Here is a 24,278-nt window from a genome sequence, read left to right as displayed (position 1 = left end):
TACTTTTTATTTTTATTTTCACATTCTTCTTATACAAAACATATTCTAGGTGAGCCTCAAAGGCCTAGCAGTAACAGATCACAATATGCCTACTTCGATCCGCGATCCGGGTACCTCAGTGAACCTGAAGGCGGCCTACGGTTGACTACGAGCACGTGGAGCGACGCCTACGATAGTGACGTCACATCCGGTCCGAGGCGACGCACTGCATCTGTACAGGAAGAGAGACGATACGACGATGGGTCGCCGTACTTGCCAAATAATAAGTGAGATATTTTTAGTATTTGTGTATTTCTTCTTATTTATATATTTTAAGAATATTTTTTAGATGTAATTTTGGGGCTGAGAGCTTTTTTAGTAGAAAAAAACTAATGATTGAATGATTTTAAGCAAAAGTGTTTGTTTAGTTTATCATGCTGATCTCAGGAAGTACGCATTCGAATGTTACATCATATTAATCCATTCGACGTAACACACTGTTTCTAAGGGAAATCGTTAACTTACGTAAATTATTTTTATCTGTAAAGGTACAGTACATTAGCGTCAGCGAGAGCACGTCAAGAAGTATATAAAAACCAACCAGGCAGGATAGAAAACTATGTGCCAGGAAAATCTTCCGTAATTGACAAAGAAGCGAAACAGGTATATATAGGGGCATATCTATATTATTTTACAACGTACAAATATTTATTTCTTATATTTATTATATACGGGGACTCAGGTGTCATAAAAATAGCAGCATTTAGTAAATACAAAACAAAAAAATATAATAAGATTTTTTAAATTCGCTATCTACTGCTGTTTTATACAATTCATTTCACGTGATTGGTTAAAATTCATTCTTCATTAATTCATATAACCATTAGTTCTTATTTAAAAACTAACAGCCTGTATGAAAATTATAAATTCTCAACAAAAACAAAATTAATTTGTTTTTTTTCTAGTGGTGGGACGAGGTCATGGACATTTTTGATGGGGTACGAACTTTTTAAATTTTTTATCTGTGTACCTGTGACATAACTATTTAATTTGTATTCTAATGTGTTTTGTACCCTAAATTTGGCTTTATTTTTTCAGTTAGTTAAGGATTAATGGATATATTAACATCTGATTAAGCGGCTCAGCTAATCTTACATGCATATTTACATGTTTGTCTGTTTGTAATATAACAAGAAACTAAGAAATTGTTGAGATATAAATCTTGTAATATTCTATATTAAATAAAGTTTTTAGATATTGGTTCAAAGTTGATAAATATTCTTTACATTACAATAAGGTCACTATTTTCACTATAAGAGATTTCTATTAAATAAAATACACAATGGCTAGATTAAATAAAAAAACAACAAATTGGTACTTTGAAAGTTTTTAACACTTATATTCGTTCTATTGTTAAATGCTAATATTTTATTTATAGAAGAATGGCTCCCTTTATTTTGTTAAATAAGCTGATTAAAATTTCCTTTTATAGAATGAGGACAAAAAAAACAAATTTATTGGATAGGTAATTGAAATTGAAATTTCATTTTGTCTTTAACTAAAAATACAATTTTATTTCTCGATATTTTACCATTAAATAAGCCATTTTTCTATAAAACATTAGCATTCTATCGCTGGCTTTATCACTGACACATACAATGCTATGTTCACATCGCTGCTTGGGCGGACACTAACAGTGGCTAGATGAGAACTCCCCCCTGCCTCCTTACTCCACATTGCTCGCTCGCGCTATACAGAAGAGTGTAAGGTTCCTAACATGTCTGCATGTTGTGGTGCCTTCCATGTGTTCATTGTTATAGTTACCATATATATATCACAAATCATCGTATAAATATATTTAAAAATAAATATTAGTTATTGGTGGCGGGTTCGATTCCCACTCGAGAGAATGAATTATTATTTATTAATATGTTCGTTATTCTTCACTTTGGTACAGTCGGAGCCAGAGCGATGCGTTCTCTTCGCCTACCCGTCGTATGAACAGCAGTTCAGCTGAAAAAGAAAATAAAAAAAATCTCATAATATTCATCCGATTCATTCCATATTATATGTTTTTAATAAAATGTAGCTTAAATGATAATAAATATTGTTTAATAATCGATTCATATGGTACCTGTTACATTGATCAAAATTTAAAGCTTTGCACGTAGCTTATATATAAATTCTAAATATTTTTAAATAAGGCATCTAATATAAAACGTCATATTTATGTTATATTATGTATATAAATTTTATTATCTCGAAAAACGTCCCTTATTTGTCGTTGTTATTTCATTTCAAAATTATTTATCTTTTAAGCTCGATATAGTTATATTTTGCTCCAGACAAGAAATTTGTATAACTTACTATTAGTATTGCACGTTTGGGCTGTTTATAAAAATTATATTAGTTACGAAAATACTATGAAAGCTATTCTGTTCTTTTTTTTTATTGAACAAATTTAGTTTTTATATATAACGTTTTTATTACGATTTTCTCGTTGAATTTATAAGAATGTATAAAGAAGTAACAGTACTTCAAAGCCAAATCATCAGTAACATCTGGTCTTAAATATGCCTAGTAACGTTCTGTTACCTAACATTTAATTTCTAATGTCAGTTTCTTTAAAAGCAAAAAGTGGCACGAAAGTAGGTAATTTTACGCTATGCTGAATGGTGATGAATTTATTTTGTTGTCTTGTTTTATCTGCTATAAAGACATTTTTATATGAATGTGAACGCAGTGTTTGTCTGTCGCCTAATAAGTTTTTGTCGTTTTAAATGTATTTTAAATGTATTCTGTACCATATTTTTATAGTAAGCAGAAATTAAGGCCGTCACAAATATCTCCAATGTGAATCAACAGAAATTTATTAGAAAGCGGTAAACAGGGCCTCAATTTGTTTATCTAAAGTATATTTTCTTTTAACACTACAAAAGCATGAATAGATGTTATGCGCTCGAATGAAATGTAATACGTTGCATTTACTGTGTTTACTTATTATAAAATTATAAGTTTCGACTTGTATTTCTTTCTTTCTGTACGCATTCTTAGAATGACAAAAGAATCTTTTAATTTAATATACATATATCATTTATAATTTCTTTTGCAGCAAAATGAATCGGGTACACAATCACAATCTCAAGCTTCACCGAAGGAAAAGAAAGACCTTACATCAGCAATTCTATCCAAATCTAATATGGCAAGGTATTATCAGCTTTTCATTTCAACCCATATATAGGCACAGAGAACGAATGTCCAGAATATATTCTTAGATTCAAGACATTGCGCATAAAATGGTAAAACTCAAAGCTTTGGGTGGCTTTAAGTTCCCGAGCCCGTTGGGGGAACTGAACTCACAATCATCACGTTTATGGCGTTGTATTTAATAGAAACTCCACTATCAATATATTTATTTTTTAAATTATGAAGTAGGCTGTTACCATTATTGTATTATTAATAGTAATTATCAATCCAACAGAGCGTTAAAAGAATCAGGCTACGAATCCGACTCGACGTTAATATTCCGGCGACGGGAAGACACAGAAGCTCCACTCTCACCGGCTGAGCGGCGAGCAGCTTACCGAGACCTCCAAGCTGGGGGGGAACCACCGATACGCGGGTTCAGGTCGCCAGCACCACCTAGAACGGGTAAGTGAAATTCAATGTCAAATTGCTTGAATTTTTTTTTTAAATATTAAATTGAAATTAAAAATCTATTTTATTTACAGTATTAATATTTAAATTAAATAACGGATAAACAAAGATATATTTTAATAAGGTTAATGTTTTTATAGATATTTTTTTTCTTAAATAATGTTTTTGTCGTTCATAGCTCTAATTTACTTATTTGATTATTTTTTTTAATATATTTTTTTTAAATTATATTACACTTATTAAGAATAACTTATTAATTAATTGGGGAACTTACGTACTATTAAGGCATGATTATTGGTTGCGGGCGTACTATTAGCTAAAGTGGGAATATTAAATTAATACTAATACAATTTAACAAAGCGAAAGCTATTTGCCTTTCCTTGTAGAAATTTCTATTATTATAGAGATTTCAAACCGATCTGCATAGTATTATATGAAATCTAAGTCAAGGTCACTGTAAAAGCCTACGTATAACTCGTATTATTTACGATTGGAGCTATTGTTAAACAAGGCCATAGTGTAATGACAATGTGGGATGCTCTCTAACCGCGATCACATTAGTTATTATCCTCAATCACTGCAGGTAAGTTTTATTTATTTTGCATGGCTCTAAGTTAAAACCAATAACAATGGTGCTGGTGCGTCGATGACTGCATTAAAAGGTAAAATAGTTATGCATGATTTAAGATAGACTCCAAAATTAAACATACACTTAGGTATTGTCCACGTATTTAAATCTGGCACGTTTGTTACCACGATTAGTGTTAGTGTAAAATGCTTTACACAGTTTCCTTTATAACAGGAGCACAAACAACACGTTTTATTCACGTCTAACGAAAATTGAGAAGATGAGTCATTCAGCAAAGATTGAAATTCCACAGATGAATCAGAAATTGAATATATACCTATATCGTCTACCTTAACAAAGATACGAGTACATAAAAAAACACCTCAACTACATGAAGTGATTTGTTATCCTGTCACTAATATAAATAAATCAATGAATATAATGAATGAACATCCACCAATACCGCCGAGAAGAATATCATCTAAAAACAGTCGCACACTTCAATTAGTTACGTCTAAAAGACATGCGTCGGTCTCTCCGCAAAGGCAAACATTTGAGAAATCTAATGTGGAATTTCTAAAAGACAAAATAAGTCACAAATTAAAACGTCAAAACACTCATATTATAATAAAAAAAAATTCAACCATGAATACTACTCGAGCAGTCTCTACCTCTGCACCTCCACCTTTAAACAGGAACAAAAATACTGGTATTTTGACAAAGAATACAAAACAAACCACTATAAATACTCCTAAAACCTGTGGAACTAGTAGTTTTAGTTCACCTAGAAGAACAATGTTACCTATAAATTATCCTCATTCAGAACGAAATTGGAATGAAACCTCCTCTTCATCTACTTTGATCCCTGGTGGCGCAGGCAGAAAAACACCTATAACAAGTATATTAGATAAAGTGACTCCCTTAGATAGACTCTGGAGTTCTCAAAAACGAAATGAACGTATTGATCCTTCTAAAATAAAACCTAAAAGTGTTTTGAAAAGTACCAATGTACTTTCTAAAAGTATTACTACAAAGGAACCGATTACACCGAATACAAAATCAAGTAATATATTGCATAAAAGTAGGGATATGATGCGTACATCAGATAAAATGAAAAAAATGAAATTATGTAGCCAGACAGCTAAGTCTACTCCATGTTTAATGAAATTAGCAAATAAACCAGCAAAATCTTTACATTCAATGTCGAACATATCAAAATCCTCTCTTCATTTACCATCAAAAACGAAAAACCAAAATCAAATAAAAACAGCAACCATAGCAAACTTAAAGACAAAAAAATCTTCAGATAATATTTTGATAAAGCCTCCTATGGAATTTAAAAGTGAGCAAAATAGTAAAAGAACAAAAAATTTACACAAAAATAGCACTATGAAATTACAGTGTAAAAAAAGCTCTGATAAAAACCAACATAAAAAATCACTTCAAGGAGTAGAAAATAGACAGCAATTTGGAGAAGTTATAGACGAATTATCTAACTTTGGTTCAGATGAATATTTAGAAAAATATGATAAGGAAATAAAAAAAGCTCGAAATGCTATTATGTCGGACTCTTTTTTTCAAAATCTATTTTTAAAAACACCTTGCACAAAAATGATTGATGAGATAATAGATAAAAATTCATTGAATACTGTTCAACAGAAAGCTAAATTCTTTCAAACTTTCCCAGAAAGTAATTTAAATAGTACTGCTTCTATAAATACATATTTAATTCACCGTAAGCCTGTCTCACTGTCACGTTTTAAAATGTGGGACAGACAACTAAGTCCCGTATATATACAAAGCTCAAGATCTATTTCATGGCCAGGAAAGATGGATGGTAAAATTCGACGCTTTGATAGTTTGCTTAAGGGTGATAGTGAATTCGGGTCAACATCTTCATTGGCAACGTCAAGAAGTAAAAGTGAACCTCCTTGTAACAGATTGTATTTTTCTCAAACATCACGACCTGTGTCTCCTACAGTAATATTTCATAAGAAACGGGAACACACTTTAGAAAGAAGCCCAGAAGATCTAAATAAATTGTCCGTTTTGCAATCTAAAAGTATATCACCAAAATTAATGTATAAATTTGATCGAGCGAAAGAAGCAAAGTATGCTTCACCACCAAAAATAATATTTGAAACTTTATCTAATACTACTGAAAAAAATCCTGATATTCTATACTTTTCTCAAACTTCACGTCCTGTTTCACCTAAAGTAATTGAAAAAAGATCAATCAGTAGAAGTTTATCTCCGTTATCAATTAGATCACCATCGTATCGACGCATCCATAATGCAAGAACGCATTCAAAATTGGAAACTATAAAGAAAGGACCAAGAACACGTAGTGCAGATGATGTTGAACATCATTTACCCCAAAGAAATATTCCTACTAGAACTAAAAGTGATTCAAACATAAGCGACCCCGAATATGATGAATATATTCGTGATATTCAAAATGTGAAAGGTAGATCGGAAAGATTTCGAGAGCTTAATCGATATTACGCATATTTAGAGCGAGTTGCTGAATTAGAAAAAGCAACATCAAGTAGAAATCTATGTTGTAGAAAAAAAGATGAAGAAATTATTGATTTCGATCGTTGGAAGAAAATCCGTACAATAGAAAGGGCAGAAGAAGAACTTAATAATTTATATACAAAACTTAAACGAGCTCAAGATGAAGATGATATCCTTTTTTATCCCAAAGACGTCAACGATATTAGATGGAATTTCAACAGGGAAAGAGGCTTAAGAACAAAAGAAAAGTCAGTAGAGGACTTAAAAGAAGAATGGCAGCAAAAAAACTCGCATGATATAAGTGAAATCGATCAACATCCATGTAAAGATATTTACAAGCCTTTGTGGAGAGGAATGAGTGTTGCAGAAACAGCTACTAATATAAATAAGAAGAATGAGATAGATAAAAATATTCCTAAAGGTACTCACAGGCCTACAGTTAAAACATTAGTGCAACAAGATTCTTTATCTGAATTAAGAAAAAAAATTGGGATTGGTAATCGTTTATGGAGCAGTTTGTCAATGGATCAGGTAAATGCATTAAAAAATCAACTTAATGCAATATATTGCAAGGAATCTGAATATAAATTAGCTAAAGAACAAGAAAAATATACAATCGAAGTAAAGAATTCTAAAAATGATATTAATCCTACACTTCATGTAAGATGTAGCTCGCTAATTACACCCAGATCAATGATACGTGAATCAGATTTAAATAAGTCTGAATCGATAGCAGCTATAAATATACCTTTAGGTTCAGAAAAAGAACTAAAAAACAATGTCAATAAGCTACAAATGTCTCTAAGTGAAAATGAAAAAAAGAAGATATCTCAATCTCTTAGCAAAGAGATTTTAAATAGAATAAATAAATTTGATGCCCCACCTGAAGTAAAAAATCAAAATACCTCGGAGTATCAAATAAATAATGCAAAGTATGAAGATAATAATACTAATATGAAGATAGTTGAGGCAGATAAACAATTACAGGATGAGAAGAGTCGGCATATCGTTTATCCACCTCAAAAAAATCTTACACCAAATCAATCATCTGCTAGTGAAACAGAAACTGGAAGTTCTGATATATCCGGAAAAACTGTAATTTATATAGGTCCCAAAAAAGAAGTACAAAAAAAAGTTGAATATTTTGAATCTGTAAAAGAAGAAAAAAAACAACCAAATATTTTTTATCATGTTAAGGATAAGTCAGATGAGAAATGTACATCAAAAGAAATAAATAAAGTTTCTACTTTAAATGAATGCAAAATAGAAAAAAATAAAATATTTCAGTCGCAGTCGTGTGCAAATATTAAAGAATTATTTGGTGAAACTGAAAAGAATAAATTTTTATCGTTACCCTACAAGTCCGACCTATACTCCAGATCACCTTCGCCAATATCGGAAGTGTACGTAAACGATCGGAGAACGCCTGACACGCTAAGGTTTTCCAGTGACGAGACGATCTGGCGTAGTCGGAGCCCGTCCCCCGATCCGGAGCGTTACTGGCGGGCTTACCTTAAACTGGCACGCGAGGGGGAAGTTCGCCGCCTTGCACGGCGCTTCGATTCACCCTCTGCAGCGAACGCAGTACTCCGACGTTTTCGTAGTGATCCAGAAATAATACGAAACGATATTAGAAAAAACTGGCCCTCTACTGAAAGGGCCTCACGAAAAGAAAAATGTAAAGCTTTATTACCAGTGGCTCGCATGCCACTCCGTCCTAATAATCGATATATGCCGCATATTGATGTCATATCAAAGCTAGCTGCACTTCACAAACGTAATCCAACACGATCTCGATCCGCAGAGGAGGCTTTAGAATGTCGACCTGGAGAAGTAGAACGCATTCGTCGCCGTTTCGAAGCTATGTCACTTCTAGGCCAAATATACACGTCAGCCCCTGATGTCAGTGAACTTCAAAATATTGCATCATATTTGAAGGGACCGTGGGTCGCTCATCGATATCCAAAACCTGAAGATAATGATAAACCAATAGCAGATTTTACCAGCTCGGTTAGAGGTCGCATCAGTCCCGTCAAGAAAAATAAAACACAAAGTAATCAAGATACAGTAAAGTTAAACTCCATACTCAAAAACGAATCCTTAGCAAAACAAACGTTCGATCCGTCGGCCCATAGGCCGGCCAGCCGATATGAACCTCCTCGCACGCCACCCCGGCCTCCGCTGGCGTCATGGCCTCACCGACTAGCGCCCTATGTCACGTCATCGCGACACACAGTTACCTTTCAAGGTTAATATTTTTATTCTATTATGCCAGATTTATTATACGTTTATACTTGGAGATAAAAAAATTAAGATTAATTGATTTTCGTAAAAAGTACACCAAATAAATAATTACACATAATATAAATATTAAATTGAATTATATATAAATTAATAATTTTAATAAAATAATCAGGAAAGGGTGTATACGAATATTAATTTATCTGTTTCAAAGCCATTAGACTTATTTAGTTCTTGATTTTTATGTTTTATTATATCCTGATAGAGTCCGACTCAGCTCCAGAGCCTCCGCGTCGAACCTCACACGGCAGTTTTTCCGATTCAGGCAAGTAGCTATGTGGAAATAAGAATTCCACTCAAATTATGTGTTTATAATGTGTAAATACGCTGAAATGATTTAACGTTATGTATGTATTTTTACCAACAATTAAACGTAGCAAATTTGTTTCATTAATTGTTTTTTAAGACTGAAAGTAAGATATCTAAAATAATATGTATGTTTTTAAGCTTAACCCTGAGTGCCCCATATAGCAGGGTAGGCAGAGGGAACCTTGTTTTAAGATTACTTAATGATTAACGAAACTATTCGCCGCACTTCGTTTTCTCACTTGACCGCGGAATTAAAATAATTAATTGTCCTGAGTGGAAATTGAACTTACAACCGTCGTGTTTACACCGAAAACTGTGTCTCTGCACCACGACGAAGTATATATAACAATAACTATATTAATTGTTATGTACTATAATCTAGTGTAATTATTCTATAATTGTTTTTTAACGTTGCGTAAAATCAGGTTGTATAAAGTAAACAATTGAAAGTGACTGGGATATAATTACTTATTGAAAACTATTTAAAAAACATATTTTAAAGATATATTTTTGGTAAAACATAATTGATCTTGAAGTTGAACCGTCGTGTTCACTATTTGCGATTTTAAAGGTCGGCCAGATATTTACGTCACTTAATTTGATTGAGGCAAAACCAGTTCGAACAGTTTTTATTTCATTGTAAATAGTATCTTACTCTCCTTGCTTCGAAACGCTGCCTTCTTTGTTATGTGTTATTTGTTACTTCAGTATATATAAGTGCGAAAGTATTATTGCGTGAAATCGATACGGCTCAATTAATCAACAAGTTTATCATCGTACTAACTGATAAACTATCTTATCGTTAGTTTAGTTTTGTACAAAGTGCCATGAACAAAAGTCGAACATTTACTAAGAGGTTTTATTAGTTTTTTTATACAAAATGAAAAAATATCATTCAAGTGAAACAATTTTAAGTGAAAGTGGTTGGAGTAGTAGAAATTCAGAAATATTTCTAGACGATGAAAACTTGCATTACTCTAATCTTCCTATATCAGGAAGTATGTCGAAATCCCTCAGGGCGTTAAAAACGTATGTAAAGAAAAATATTTTTTACGACGAAAGTGAAGATATAGAAGAAAATCGAAATGACAGTGCATTTTTTTCTAAAGAAACAAGTCCTAACAAGTCTATATCTAAAAGTGACCCAGATAGTTTAAACAGTAATATCTCTGAACAAAATATAAATAACAAACTACAACTATCATTAAACAGTGATCAATCTTTGAACATAACAAATGACCCAGCTACATTAACTGACGACGATAAATTTAATAAATTATTAGAAAACTACAATATTAAAGATACTACTGACATTTTAATGTTGACAAATCAAAATGATGATGAAAGTGTAAATTTCATTGATGTTAATTATGTTAAGAATATTGACGAAAAAAATTTATTGACAGAAAATACTGAACATGTGGATATCATACCAATCGAGACGCCTAAAGAAACACAAAAAGAGACTACCAATTCAATTCCTACTGTTACTGAAACACAAGTGTCCGATAAAAATAAAATTAATAGAGTAATACCTCCCGTTGCGCCCAAACGTACCACGTCAAAAAGCCAGGCTGATTATCGCGAAATAAATGTTAGCACAAAAATAAATCACAGTAATGTAAAGAAAAAATTAATCTTCCCAGTTAGTAGTGATAATTTGACAGAAAAAAGTCCTAAGCATCTAGAAAAATATGAAATGAAAATATCACAAAATATGAAGAACAATAAAGGATCCATAAATGAGGGCATAAAACCAGATAAATATTCTTCATTAAGCCTAAGTAAAAACAAAGAGATTAAGGAAGATTTTTATCCAGACGTTACTTTTAGAACCAACAGCTTGAATCCTCATAATAACAATCGGCATACTATCCATGAGTTTACAAACTGGGGGAATAGAACCGATATTTATCCAGACGTTTATGCGCCTTTACCATATAGTAAGTTTTTCAATAATAAAAAAAATATAAAATAGTAATAGTAGCTATACTGAAATTCTAGTATAAATTATAAAAAATATATTTTCTATTCATAATACATAAATGCTACTAAAAAAATTGTAATAATATTCTGTTTCTTATTTTATAAAAAAAAAAGTGTCTGTCAATTTGTTTTGGCGGGTTCTTTTTGGCGGGAGACGTCGATGAAAGTGCATCTGGTAGCCCGGCGACAGTCGTCGCGTCGTTGACAGACGGACCGGCTGATCTGCCGTCTCTAAAATCGTAAAATAGTTTTTGTCAGTGTCTTTGAATGGTGACTTCGAAATGGGCATATTAAAACAAATAAAGAAAATTGCAACTTTGGGTATGATTTAATATAATATCATTTCTATTAACGATATTTTATACTATTTTTTTTTTGTATTATATTATACATCAAGTATTTTTGTAATTTTTGGATATTTGATTTTTTTAGCATTTTCCTTGTAGTAAATTCTTAATACGTGTATTAATATTAAAAATGAAACTTAGTATCAGTAACCGGTAGTTGCGTTATTAAGTGACTGATTACAAAACGGCAAGAGATGTCGTTTCGTAATGAAATACCGATAAAGTTGCAAAATTAAGATCACTTTTAATGTAATAAAACCTAGGCTTAACTTACTGTTACAAATTAACTTGTAATAATTACTAGAAATTAATCATACAATTTATTTCACTATAAAATATATATTTTTTTAAATAAGTTTCTATTTTTTAATGGGAAAGTTATTACAGCTTTTCCAGTCACGTACTAATAAAATAGAAATCTTTCCCGCAGTAAACTATCGAATAAGCTTAAGCATTAAGGCACAAGCTTAAATAAGTTTACTTTCCTACATTATATGTAAGTAGTGTCGAACAAAAACATAATGTATTGGAGAAGAAACTAATAAGTACTCCATGCAATCAACGTGCGGGTGTCGTACCCATCGCCTTGCAGCGTGAGGAACTCAGAGCATTTTGTGCTTGACTCGCAAGCTCTGCTAGAAAATAGTAAAATATAATTTATAGTTTAAAAAATAAGTGCCTTTTCCATTTTCATTATATTTTATATATTATTTATTTTTTAAGTAGAATGACTGATTTGAGAACTTCATCATACGTCACCCCATTCTGTTGTTTTTAAGTGCGTAATTTCAAAGAAAATTCAACGTTGCGGTCAATAATGGTACTAAAAATATTTACCAATATATTTAATAACAAATATATTTTCAATTCAGTATTTATAAGCTATATTGTCACAATTATACTTTAATTGTAATTATTCAGTACTAGTGGGGCTTATCATTTAAATAATGAGTATATAATGACATATAAATTATTTTTTTATAGTAAAAAATATGTGAACATAAAACACAAAAGTGCTTATCATTTTTGACTCATTTAAAAACTATTTTATCATGTATCGCTCTATGTAAAGAATCAAAACGTAATTCTCATTCTGTTATCATATGCGAAATCCGGAATGAACGCCTAAGCATGTATGTATATGTATGTATGGTACAATAATACCTTTTATAGAAGCTTGTTTCGATGGTAGAACACGGAGGTACACGCGTGTTTACACGGAGGCAGGGCGCGTGCCGCGAATGCCTATTAAGTGAAAGTTAACGAGCGATTTGCGACCACAAAGGGCTTTCATTTTTAACGCGTTTTCCACTATGCGCATAATATTTGGATTTTCTATTATATGTAGGAATTATTAATACCTACAATTTTTCCTTTCCTCCAAAGTTTAATAAATCAGAAATCTTTTATATTTGAGATACTACGAAAGGTATTGAGTTAGCATAAAAATGGGTTCTCAAACTTGCCACCTTAAAAATTTGCCGACCTAGACTCTAGCCTACTCAGCCTGCTGGTAAATCCGCTGTGCTAACTTCTACGGACCTAAAGAAACGTAATTTGACTAGAAAAGTACAAATTGATATCTATTTACAAACGAACCTGGTGGTACATGTGGTGCTGTTTTCTTTCTTTGTATGTTTCCGTCTGCTTACATATCATGGATAATATTATAAACTTATGTTTATATTATACTCTTACATAGACTAAAACCGGCAATATACTTCCGTTTTGATTTGTTAGTGCATTAATAGTGTTGTAACCAAAATTTACTAGTCTATGTTTTATCTATATAAAAAATATAGATAAAACATAGACCAGTGGTCCATAAAATTAAATAATTAATTCGATGTAAAAAACCATATAAATTGAATAACTCTAACCGGTTTCCGTTTGGTGTTACGTATCATCATATAACAAACGCCAAAATATTAGCTATTATACCATCTTACAACATAACCTGTTATGATATGTACTACCGGCACTTTCACTTACATTTCTATGTATAAAATATAAATCATTGGTGTTAATATTATCATTTTTTTTACTTGAAACTTGTAAAAAATTGTAAACATTAATTATTAATATTAAATGTGCTTAATAATTACCTGTTACATTAACTTTTATATGTTTTCTTGTCAAATTGTGTTAAAAGAATTTAAATTAATATATGACTATATCTAATGAATGCGTTATTAAATTTAAATTAAATCAGCTTCACGCTGTATCTCGCACTCAGCAGGGTAGCAGAATGAACCTAGTGTTAAGACACTCCGTTTCCCACTATCTGACTAATTCTGGAGGCATTGGGGGTGCTTGACACCGGAGCAAAAAAATTAATATTTCACTTCCTCGAGTGGGGATCGAACCTACAACCGTCGCGTTACAGTCACACCCTTGTGCCGCTGCGCCACGATGGCCTCATGTGTTATTGTAAAGTAAACAAGTATATATGTTTTAGGGGAAGCTAGTAAATGTCATTAATATAATTAATTTTGAAATAGAATCGCCAAGCCGACGCTACGTGGAGAGCGACGTGAACATCCACTACCGGTGTCCGGTGCGACACGACCCCTTACCGCTCGTTCCCGAAAGGGAACTGGCGCGGCAGCAGGCGGAGCACATGAAACGACTCTACAGGGAACAGCGAAGGAATAAATATTTACAGGTAAATAAATAGCTAAATTTAATATTTTTTTTAGGTAAATATGTACTTTTATTTATATTACTTTACTGGCAGAATTAAAATATTTTTTTTTGATTAAATAATGAAATAATATAACATTTAATTGACTCTTTTCTTAATTGTTATATTAACTAATGAAATTCAACTTTTCCCATAGTAGGTAGACTTACGTTAACAAACTCATACAATTTTATATCGAGCTGTTTCGTAATCTTGCTTAATATTCCGACGCTTGCGCAAAAATACGAAATAGTTTATTAAACTAGCGTAACGCACTGTCTTGACTTCTGTTTAGTATTTTGTGTTTAAAAAAATACAGTTATAAAACGTTTTTTTTTATATTTATACAATTGATACTAAAAAATCACACATATAGATTTTTGCGCTTGAAATAATTGAAAAATAATTATGTTTTATCCTCGATTTAAAATGTCATTCCGAAGGAACCATCAAAATAGTTTGTAGAGGTTCTTGTAAACAGTTATCTTTATTAATATAGATAAGGATAGAATCTTAATGACACTCAGAATCAAAATTTATATCTTAATCTCCCAATTAATTTACATCTAGGTAAAAAATGTTACTAAAAAGGATATAATAAACGTATAGACATAAAATTGCATTTAAATATGCAATCTTATTTACAGAGTGAGTATTAATTTTCTTTATTTTAAAGCGAGTTAAATGTTGGTATATAATTAGCTTGTCAGACAACGTAGATCTACGGAATGCTAATCACTTCACCGCAGACTACACGCGATTTAATCAATACTTTGCCTCTACTAAAGCAAAGGTATTAAAAATACTTACGTTCCCACATACCTGTATGCTCTATAATATTAAAAACTCTTTTTCTTCTTCGTCTTCCTTCTTTTCCCTTTTGAGGTCGACCCTCCTTGTATTCTGGTGCCAAGTCAGACGATCTTGGTTTAGCCTTTTCCATACACATTGTTACATTACAAGGAGGAGATTTTGACTATGTCTAAGTATATAATATTAAAAAAACTACTAAAAAATATGAAAGATTAATTTTTTCCCGCTATTATAAATTGTTATGCTCATTTTTGAATTTAGAACGAAAACCATTTAGCTTGTCAGAAACATTGATCCTTAATAGCATAAATTACCGATTCATTACTGACATACACGCGAGTGCAGTTTGGTCGATAGTCTACTTCTCGACTATGAATTTAAAAAAAAAAATACTTTTTTAGATATAGATATTGAGGACAACAAATGATTAGTGTATTACAATTCAATATCGGTCTTTATGCGTTATTTTTATATTATATCTACAATATTACAGGTTTGATAAATATATTATATCTCGATTAAACATGAGGCAAGTCGCGGCGAAGGGGCACTAGCGTGTGCCTGTAAACACAATAGGTTCTGAGTTCGATTCCCATTCAGGGAAGTGAAATATTTAATATTTTCAATTCCTCGCTTTTCCTCGTAAAACGAGCGATGAGATTAGATTAGATTCCCAGGTTCCCTCTGCCTACTCTATTATGTGCTTACAGCGTGAAACTAAAAAAAAATAATTAAAATAAAAAAAATATTGTAATTTACATAAAACAGCATCTATTTATATTACACTTTTCAAATGAATGAAAACGAGTTAGAATAATAGATACAATTTAAATCCAGCTAAAACATAACTGTCGGTATCACATAACAAGATAGTAAGGCTCTATGCATATGAAAGCAGTTTCTTAACACCTGGTTGACTCTGGTGGTTTTAATGACCATAAAGTGTGGTCATCTCTTTAGAGCGCCAGTTCGCGCGCGCACACCAGACCGTTACGTATTGTATTGTGGACAGTGGTCTTTGGTACATGTGTTTTATATATATGGGTTTTTATATATATAAAAGATGCATACAACTCCGGATTTAGTTATTAAGGTGAGATTATAATGTTTTTCGTAGTGTCTGTGTGTTTGTTAGTAAATTGTTAATTTGGTTGGTATGGAGAAAGGTGTAATTTTATTAGATAGTTCTAATTTTGGTGGTCATCTCGTGTTTATTTATGTTTAAAAGGTCGTACCTTGTTGAACTGAATACTTTTCTTTTACGTTATATTCAAAAAAGTTATTTTTAATATAGATATAAATATTATATTGACGCGATAATAACAAGTGAATAAGAAAAAACAGAAAGTAAACAAACAGATTATCGTTAACTTAATTAAAGAATACTGGCGCGAGTACGTACGTACAAACCTAACTTTGTATTTACCTCTAGATTTATATTCCGCAATTGACTAACTGAGATGAAAAAGTGTTACAAATATTTTTTTTACGGTTTGGCGCGAAATCGAGCGCAAAGACCACTTTCACTCAAGGGCTTGGCAATCTTTATGTAATGGTAGTTCACTTTTCTACGCAATTATCTGAACATCTAATCTTTTTTTAAGTCGTTTAAGTACGATTTTCTTTACATAAGTATAATATAAGTAAGTAAGTAAGTGCTTAGTAATACGCATGTTGGTTACACCGAATTGTCACCCGGATGATAGTGGGTGCGGTTCTCACCCGAGGAAAAATATTTTCCTCTATCACCAAAAGTAGAGTCAGAATAAATACTTAAAAATAAAATTTAATATTAAGCATCAATAAGACTAATAATAAATAGAGGCCACGAGGAGCGGCGTTGAGGTCTGCCACTCAAAAAGTTGTTCTTATCAATTCAAAATAAAGTAAATGCCGCACTAAACTCGAACTAACATCAATTATACGACGAGGAACTGCAATTAATTATGAACAGTAAATACCACATAATTTAACCTTAATGTAACCTAAACCTAAGTATCGTATACTGATAACCTTATAACATATCTAACATTCCAATTGGTTTTACATTCTATGATAAACAAGACCACCTAGAAATATTAATAAATACCTGATAATATATTTCAATCTACCTACTAGTGTTGTAATATATCAAAGAGCTGACCTTGAACTTCCCATTCCATCGTAACTTAAAGTACAATAGTAGGTCCACAACAACATTCCATGTACTTGGTCCGCATTTGTGAGCTTTATGTGAAAAAGACTAACGATTTAAGAATCTTGATATGTTAAATATGTTATTTTAATATAAATATCTTAAAATATTATGATTAAATGGTCTTATAAGCAATTAAACTTGTTATTATCTATTTAAAATGTAAATTATATTGTATAGGAAACCTCTGGATATAATAAAAAAATAATACTTAATAAATATCGAAGCCTAACTCATTGTCACTTACAGGAAAATGATATCCGTCCCGCTGAAATCGAAGCTTTTGATGCCTCTATCAAGGTGATAAGTAAACAATATGTGAATTACGAGTGGTTTTAATTAACACTTCCGCATTTAAGTTAACCAGGAACATGCTGTATCATAATTGGCTGGCTTGAAATTTTGTGATGATTTCACAAAATTTCTCATTATTTAAAACTTTCTTCAAAATTCTTTTTGGTTTTATATTTAAAAAAAATATATGTTCCTTGTGGATGAGATGTCGCATATTAATAAGGAAAATCTTATAAGCTTCAATATATTTTTGATTAATATAATTTATTTTTCAGTACAGAATAATAGATAGGTGCATATTATATAAATTAATTTTTGTTTTGTTAAAATTACAGGAACTGCAGGATATGCAGAATAGGCGTCACCAAGACAACTTCATGCCATCACAAAAGACGATAGTGCCTCTAAATAGATACGACGAAGCTGAGAAAATAATAGCTAAAGCCTTATACACGTTTAACGGACAAACAGCAAGAGAACTTAGTTTTAGAAAAGGAGATATTATAAATGTCAGAAGGCAAATAGATTCTAATTGGTATGAAGGGGAGGTACATGGAAAAATTGGTTTATTCCCATATAATTATGTTGAGGTACGTATCAGTGAAAAAAAATTTTTTTCATATACATAGGTACATATCATGTAAATGTTTTACCGTAATATATTTAAAACTATAAACTCATTACAGAAAAAAAAAATATTGAATTGTTATACATACTTACATTATTTTTATAAATAATAAAATATAATTAAGTAATTTTTATTTTTATTTTAGCTACTTAAAAGCGATGGTGTTCAAACCCTAAAAAAGCCGGCAGCTGTGGAAGGAAAAGCTAGAGCTAAGTTCGACTTTATCGCACAAACTAATCTTGAACTTCCGTTAAAGAAGGGTGAAGTAGTAGTCTTGACGAGGCGCATTGATCATAATTGGTGGGAGGGCAGAAATGGAAACAAAACTGGCATTTTCCCCGATAGCTATGTAACGATACTGCAGGAACCTAGTCAGAATAAACCAGGTAAGATTTATCATTTAATGTAATATCTAGTTATTTTAGTGCGTAAATTTTGATAAAGAAAACAAGACTACAATACTAATTATTTAGCTAAAATGTTCTATTTTGTATAACATTATGCATATGAATTCAGATAGGTACAAGAATTTAGTAATTGTATGTCAATTACCTTAATACTTAAAATATTATTGCGTCGCAGAAATGTTTTTTTTTTTTAATTTTTATAACTAGGGGCAGAAGCCGCAATTTGTACTATTTTAAATAAAATTAATATCTAGGGTAAAACCGGGATAGATGCCGCAGTGGGATAGATGCCCCATTTTCAAAATACCTAACTTCCCGAACTCGCGACAAAAAAATAATTGTACAAGCAGGAGCCACAGTCTTCCCGCACCAAAGTTATTCACGGACATTCGTGCAATGAGGACGCGTTTAGCACATTTTAGTAAATATATCCGCGGCGAAATTCGTGAACGCGTCAAAGATTTAAAGGTTAATATTTTGCGTTGTATAACTTTATAATTTGTAATCAATTACGATATAAATTTTATTAAGTCGATGTACTGGTTCATTAAGACTGTATGTAGGTGCTTATAGATTCTATTTTGTTTATAATTTACTAAAAATAATCCTTGGCATCTATCCCTATCACAAAGGATAGTTGCCCTGATTTTTCGAGGTATAGGTGCCCTTAGGGGCATCTATCCCTTTATACTCAGTATATGGAGTTAGGTATATATTTTTAAAATATTTTTTAAAGTATTTATTAAATTAGCATTTTTTAAAGAAAGATATAGCTAAGAGAAAGCAAAAACAATTGAAAACTAAGTTAGACTGTTTCATTAGAATGTTTAGAATGTTTCGAAAACTATACGAAGTCGCGATCCGACTGGATTTAATGTGTAATGTGTCAGACCTGGCCACATGAAGCCTGTACACTTTTCAGAAATTATTGCGCAAGATGTGGAAAAATAAAAACCCTATCTGGCTAAATTTTAATTAAATTGGAATAACGAATAATTATTATTTGAGATAATTAGAGAATTAGAATAGATGATTAGAATAGATAACTAAAAATTATATTTTGTTATTTTTAATATAAAAATGTATAATTGTGCAATGTGGATGTTAGTATTTATGATATTATAATATTTTAATTTATAATATTAGTGTTTTACAACAAAAAATATTAAGAATTGTAATTTTGTTGTAAAATTTAACTTAAAAAATATGATAATGGATGTTGAAACTTAACAATTTATATTTTAGTTACACAAATGTTTTAAAATTTTAATAATGGTTACCTATTTTTGTGATATTACAATTTAATAGCAATTATAAAATTTTAAAAAACACTATATACTTTTCATTATTATAATTATGTTTGTTGGAAACAAAATTGCTGTTTTTAAATTAGAATTATTTAACAATTAGTTTGGTTTTTTCATTTAATCGGTATAAAGTGCACCTACCTTACTCTGCAGGCATCTATCCTCCCCAGCAATTTCATAGTGGGGCAACTATCCATATAGGTCAATATATATCTATCCTCAAAATTAGTGTTTCACGAAAAGCTATTTTTTGCAAAATCTATATTTGATTTGTTAAAAAAAAATATATGTAATTCATCATAAAGGATTGAGCTAGCTAAATAAATAAAAATTATTCCTCTTTAAAAGATATTTTATCTAATTAAGTGGATATTTCAAAAAGTAGGGCATCTATCCCGGTTTTACCCTATATGTCCAAACCCTTGAACCATACAATAAAGAATATCTAACTTTACAATTTCAGAACCCCAACCAATTCTAACTACGCCGAAGCCGGTGGCGTCGCCCGCCGCGCACGGGCTCCTCAACGGCGTGGACAAGCGCAGTATGGGCGCGCACCGCTATACGCCACAACTCAACAGCCCCGCGTTGTCCAACGCACCGCCTGCCGATATACCACTGCAAGGTTCGCGCACACACACATATTTTAAGGGCGAATCGTATCGTTCTCGGTCCGATCTCAGTATGTTAAAATATTATGAGAAACATTGAGAGCATTTATCGGTATATAGCTATAGTAGTAGTAGTAGCAGTAGGTAGTATAGCTATAGTTCCGGTCAAGTTACGGTTTCCGGTTCAGGCATATAAAAATATGCGTGATTAGACCGGATATTTACGGACCCGACTCTAGTAAGAAAAGATTGACGTCTATTAGTCTGTCATTTAGGACGCAATATGTGGAAATTGCAAGGAAAACGGAAATTTGAGGGTATTGAGAATAGATTTAATAATAAATCTGAATCACTATTCACTATAAACTTTGAAATAAGTTTCCATCCACTCAGGTTACATAACGAAGTCGACGTCGTCGCTGTCCGCGTCGGAGCGCGGCTACGGGCCGCCGACGGGCGCCGGTGTCGACCTCAACAACTCAGAGCCGCTCTACGTCGATACCAATGCGGAAGCGGTGCCGTAAGTTCATTTAAAAGTTATATAATTAATGTTTTTTATCTAAAATTTAAAGTTATATAATAATTGTGAAGACCGTCGTGACCCAGGCCAGCCCAGACCTATCTAATTAAGAAAATTGGGCAAGAATGAGAAGTTAATAATTTCACAACACATTCTAACAAATACTCAAATTAAAAATAGCCTAAGTATAATAGCACACTCTTATTTAAAAAATATATTTCTTACTATTTTTTACTAAATAGATATTCGTAGATTTATCTTGTAACTAAATATTTTTAGATCTTTCCTTGTGTTGATAGATTCTGATTATTTATATTAGTTTATTAATATTATTATTTTATTTGAAATATTTACAGATACCGCGCTATGTATAAATATCGTCCGCAAAATCCTGATGAATTAGAATTAAATGAAGGCGATACAGTGTACGTGTTAGAAAAGTGCGACGACGGTTGGTACGTGGGTTCGAGCCAAAGGACCGGGCGATTCGGAACTTTCCCCGGTATATATATTCAATATTTAATATAGATGATTGTGTTTAATTACTATTTATTATAATTATACATATATACTTATCCATTCTATTAAAACATTTAATCAGTGGCTCTAGTATTTATTTTATTGCTACTAAACTATGTTGTTGTTTCCTCCTCAAATTAAACATAATTTTATTTATTTTCAATTGCAATTTGATTAAAAAATATATTTGTATATTTCAGGTAACTATGTGGAGCGTATTTGATAGCGCCACACGCTGCTGCGGCGCCTGCGCAGCGCCGCGCTGTGCGCACGACGCACGCGGTAGATATCTGTCCCGCTTCTACAAACGTTCTATCGCATATGTGAAAGAGAGAGCTAGATTATAGAAGTATATCCTACTTTGAAATTTGGTTATTTGTTTAACAATACGAAATTTACCTTTATTATTCATTGTGTTATTATAAAATTGAAATAAATTTGTAATTATAATTTATATAGATTATTTAAAATAAAGCTGTCTCTTTCTAATATGACACGTTAGAGCAGGATAGGTTTCAAATACAGGGCTTGAACTCCAGTCAAGATTTAAACGCCACATAAATTGGGAATTGATGTATTCTTTTTTACCGGCTTAATATTTAAAATTGGAAATCGCTGTTCCCCAATAGATCCATAAGGTCGTATAATAGATGGTAGACTTAAATGTCTTGAGATTTTGATTGTGTACTAACAATTAATAGATGTCTAAATGTTACCAAATTGTAAACCATGACTTTTGTATCCTTTTATAGCATACATGTTGTATATTAATCAATTTTGAGCTTCAGTACATACTTTTTACAAATACTATAAGTAGGAAGGGTACTTGATTAATTTGCTTTATCGTTCAGAAATGGAAAGATGTAGGTACCTTGTATACAAAAACCAACCCAAAGTTTTTTTAACGCCCAAAGAGTATTTATGGTGTTGTATAATTGTATAAAATAAAAATGTAAAGTCATTTATTAGTTATAGTTATTTATTTACGTGTGTGAGATGGAGCTCGGAGCTCTTCTTTTAAAAGTAACTTTTTAAAAGAATGTAGCCAGTCGTGACTACTAAACCTGATAGTTCATATATTTTCCCGAATATTTATAATGAAATGAATAGGTAACCTAAAATGTGTTTCGAAAATGGCATAGACAAAAGTGAAACTTTGATCTATTATAGTTCGATTTCTTTAAATTTTTCCCTTACAAATACATACAAAAATTCGATATTTTGTATGTATTGGCAGAATAACGTCACAGTTTATCGACATTTATCGATTAATAATTATATATATATATATATATATATATATATATACATATAGCTAACAATAACATTTATATACACTATTCATTAGCCACCGTGTTTTATTAGTTACCGCATTAACTTAGGTGTAACGTACAAGTAAATACTCATAACTATTCAAAGATTGATGTATATAGGGCGAGTAATATATTGACAACGTTGACAATACTATTTTGTATGCTTAATTTAAAATAAGATATATCTAATATAAAGGAATTCGAATATATACTTACTTATGAGAATTGTGTAATGATAGGCGTAAATGTTTAGCTTGGCTCGTTAAAGATTTTTCTAATGTTGCCTTTTATTCTATTATTATTTACCAAAGTAAAGTCCTCTCGCCCTATGTATTGCTTTATTTATAAAAAATATTTTATTTTTAACAATTATATTGTTTTAATTTTGTTAATTTATTTTTAGAGCACAAACGTTTATTTGTTGACACCGACGTGCAATGTAACATTTACTGCTATTGTTCAATGTCATCACATCTAATAATATAAACTTTCTATAAATGTCGTGTTTTTATTACCTTATTCAATACATTCATATAGAATACAAATATTGCTTTTACAATTTAAAAATGTTTAATGTGTAAATTAAAGCTTTAAAACATATGAATATTATGTAGTATATTCCAAGTTTTTTTCACTGATGGATATTTTTATTATAAAGCAAATTTAATTCAGTCAATTTGAGGCCATCGTGGCGCTCGCTGGGGCACAGGAATGTAACGCGACGGTTATAAAATAGATGTATCATCAATATTTTTATTTTTTCGCTCTCGGGAAATAGATTGTCTTAACAGTAGGTTCTCTCTCATTACCCTCCTATATGCGGAATATTTTTATTCACACTGTGAAAGAGATTTATTGTTTTTTTTTTAATTTCAATCTATGAATAAAAAAAAACAATAATGAAAAATAAATTGGTTTACTTTTATTATATTGACAAAAAAGACATACATAGTATCAATAACACTTTTTGTTTATCTAATTCGACCATTTTTATATCCATTTTTTTAATTATACCTTCCTCTATATTTAAATCACCTGCCTGAATCGTACCTTCGCCGCTCTATGTGACATTAGCGAAGTAAGCTGGTCTCATCTGGCACGCCTAAAAGTCATAAAATAGCAAATATAACAGAACTGACATTTTGTTTATGGTTTACCATTCATTTTTGGCAGTTATATGACGTACAAGTGACATTTGACATAGCAATGCAATGGGCGGGATTTTTAATTTATATTTTCCTTTAAAATTACGTAGATTTAATCTAGTATAGTAATTTATAACATTAAACTACTATATTAGTATTGTAAATTGCTTTCCTTTGGTA

The 24,278-nt window shown here is 31.3% G+C and overlaps 1 protein-coding gene across 3 annotated transcripts in view; it reads left to right on the top strand.

Annotated features, from left to right (window-relative positions):
- The window catches only part of LOC146538257 (uncharacterized), a 74,099-nt gene extending 50,648 nt beyond the window's left edge, over positions 1-23,451 (top strand). The window contains exons 9-24 of one of the 3 annotated variants that reach the window (XM_085186425.1): positions 50-266; positions 528-642; positions 945-977; positions 1,677-1,742; positions 3,092-3,186; positions 3,461-3,630; positions 4,518-8,969; positions 9,228-9,287; positions 14,166-14,329; positions 17,604-17,654; positions 17,984-18,238; positions 18,422-18,662; positions 20,454-20,615; positions 20,995-21,121; positions 21,478-21,623; positions 21,841-23,451. In XM_085186425.1, the coding sequence (XP_085042551.1) occupies positions 50-266; positions 528-642; positions 945-977; positions 1,677-1,742; positions 3,092-3,186; positions 3,461-3,630; positions 4,518-8,969; positions 9,228-9,287; positions 14,166-14,329; positions 17,604-17,654; positions 17,984-18,238; positions 18,422-18,662; positions 20,454-20,615; positions 20,995-21,121; positions 21,478-21,623; positions 21,841-21,863 (6,377 nt within the window). In that variant the 3' untranslated portion in view covers positions 21,864-23,451. The remainder of the gene's footprint in view (positions 1-49; positions 267-527; positions 643-944; positions 978-1,676; positions 1,743-3,091; positions 3,187-3,460; positions 3,631-4,517; positions 8,970-9,227; positions 9,288-14,165; positions 14,330-17,603; positions 17,655-17,983; positions 18,239-18,421; positions 18,663-20,453; positions 20,616-20,994; positions 21,122-21,477; positions 21,624-21,840) is intronic. The other 2 variants (XM_085186426.1, XM_085186424.1) reach the window with 2 other exon arrangements.
- Positions 23,452-24,278: the final 827 nt, after the last annotated feature.

This window comes from Heliconius melpomene, chromosome 6, assembly GCF_056956725.1.
Source record: "Heliconius melpomene rosina isolate 202511_hmr_F chromosome 6, ASM5695672v1, whole genome shotgun sequence".
Lineage (NCBI taxonomy): Eukaryota > Metazoa > Arthropoda > Insecta > Lepidoptera > Nymphalidae > Heliconius > Heliconius melpomene.
Note: the sequence above shows the minus strand (reverse complement) of the source record. Positions and strands in the feature narration are given on the sequence as shown.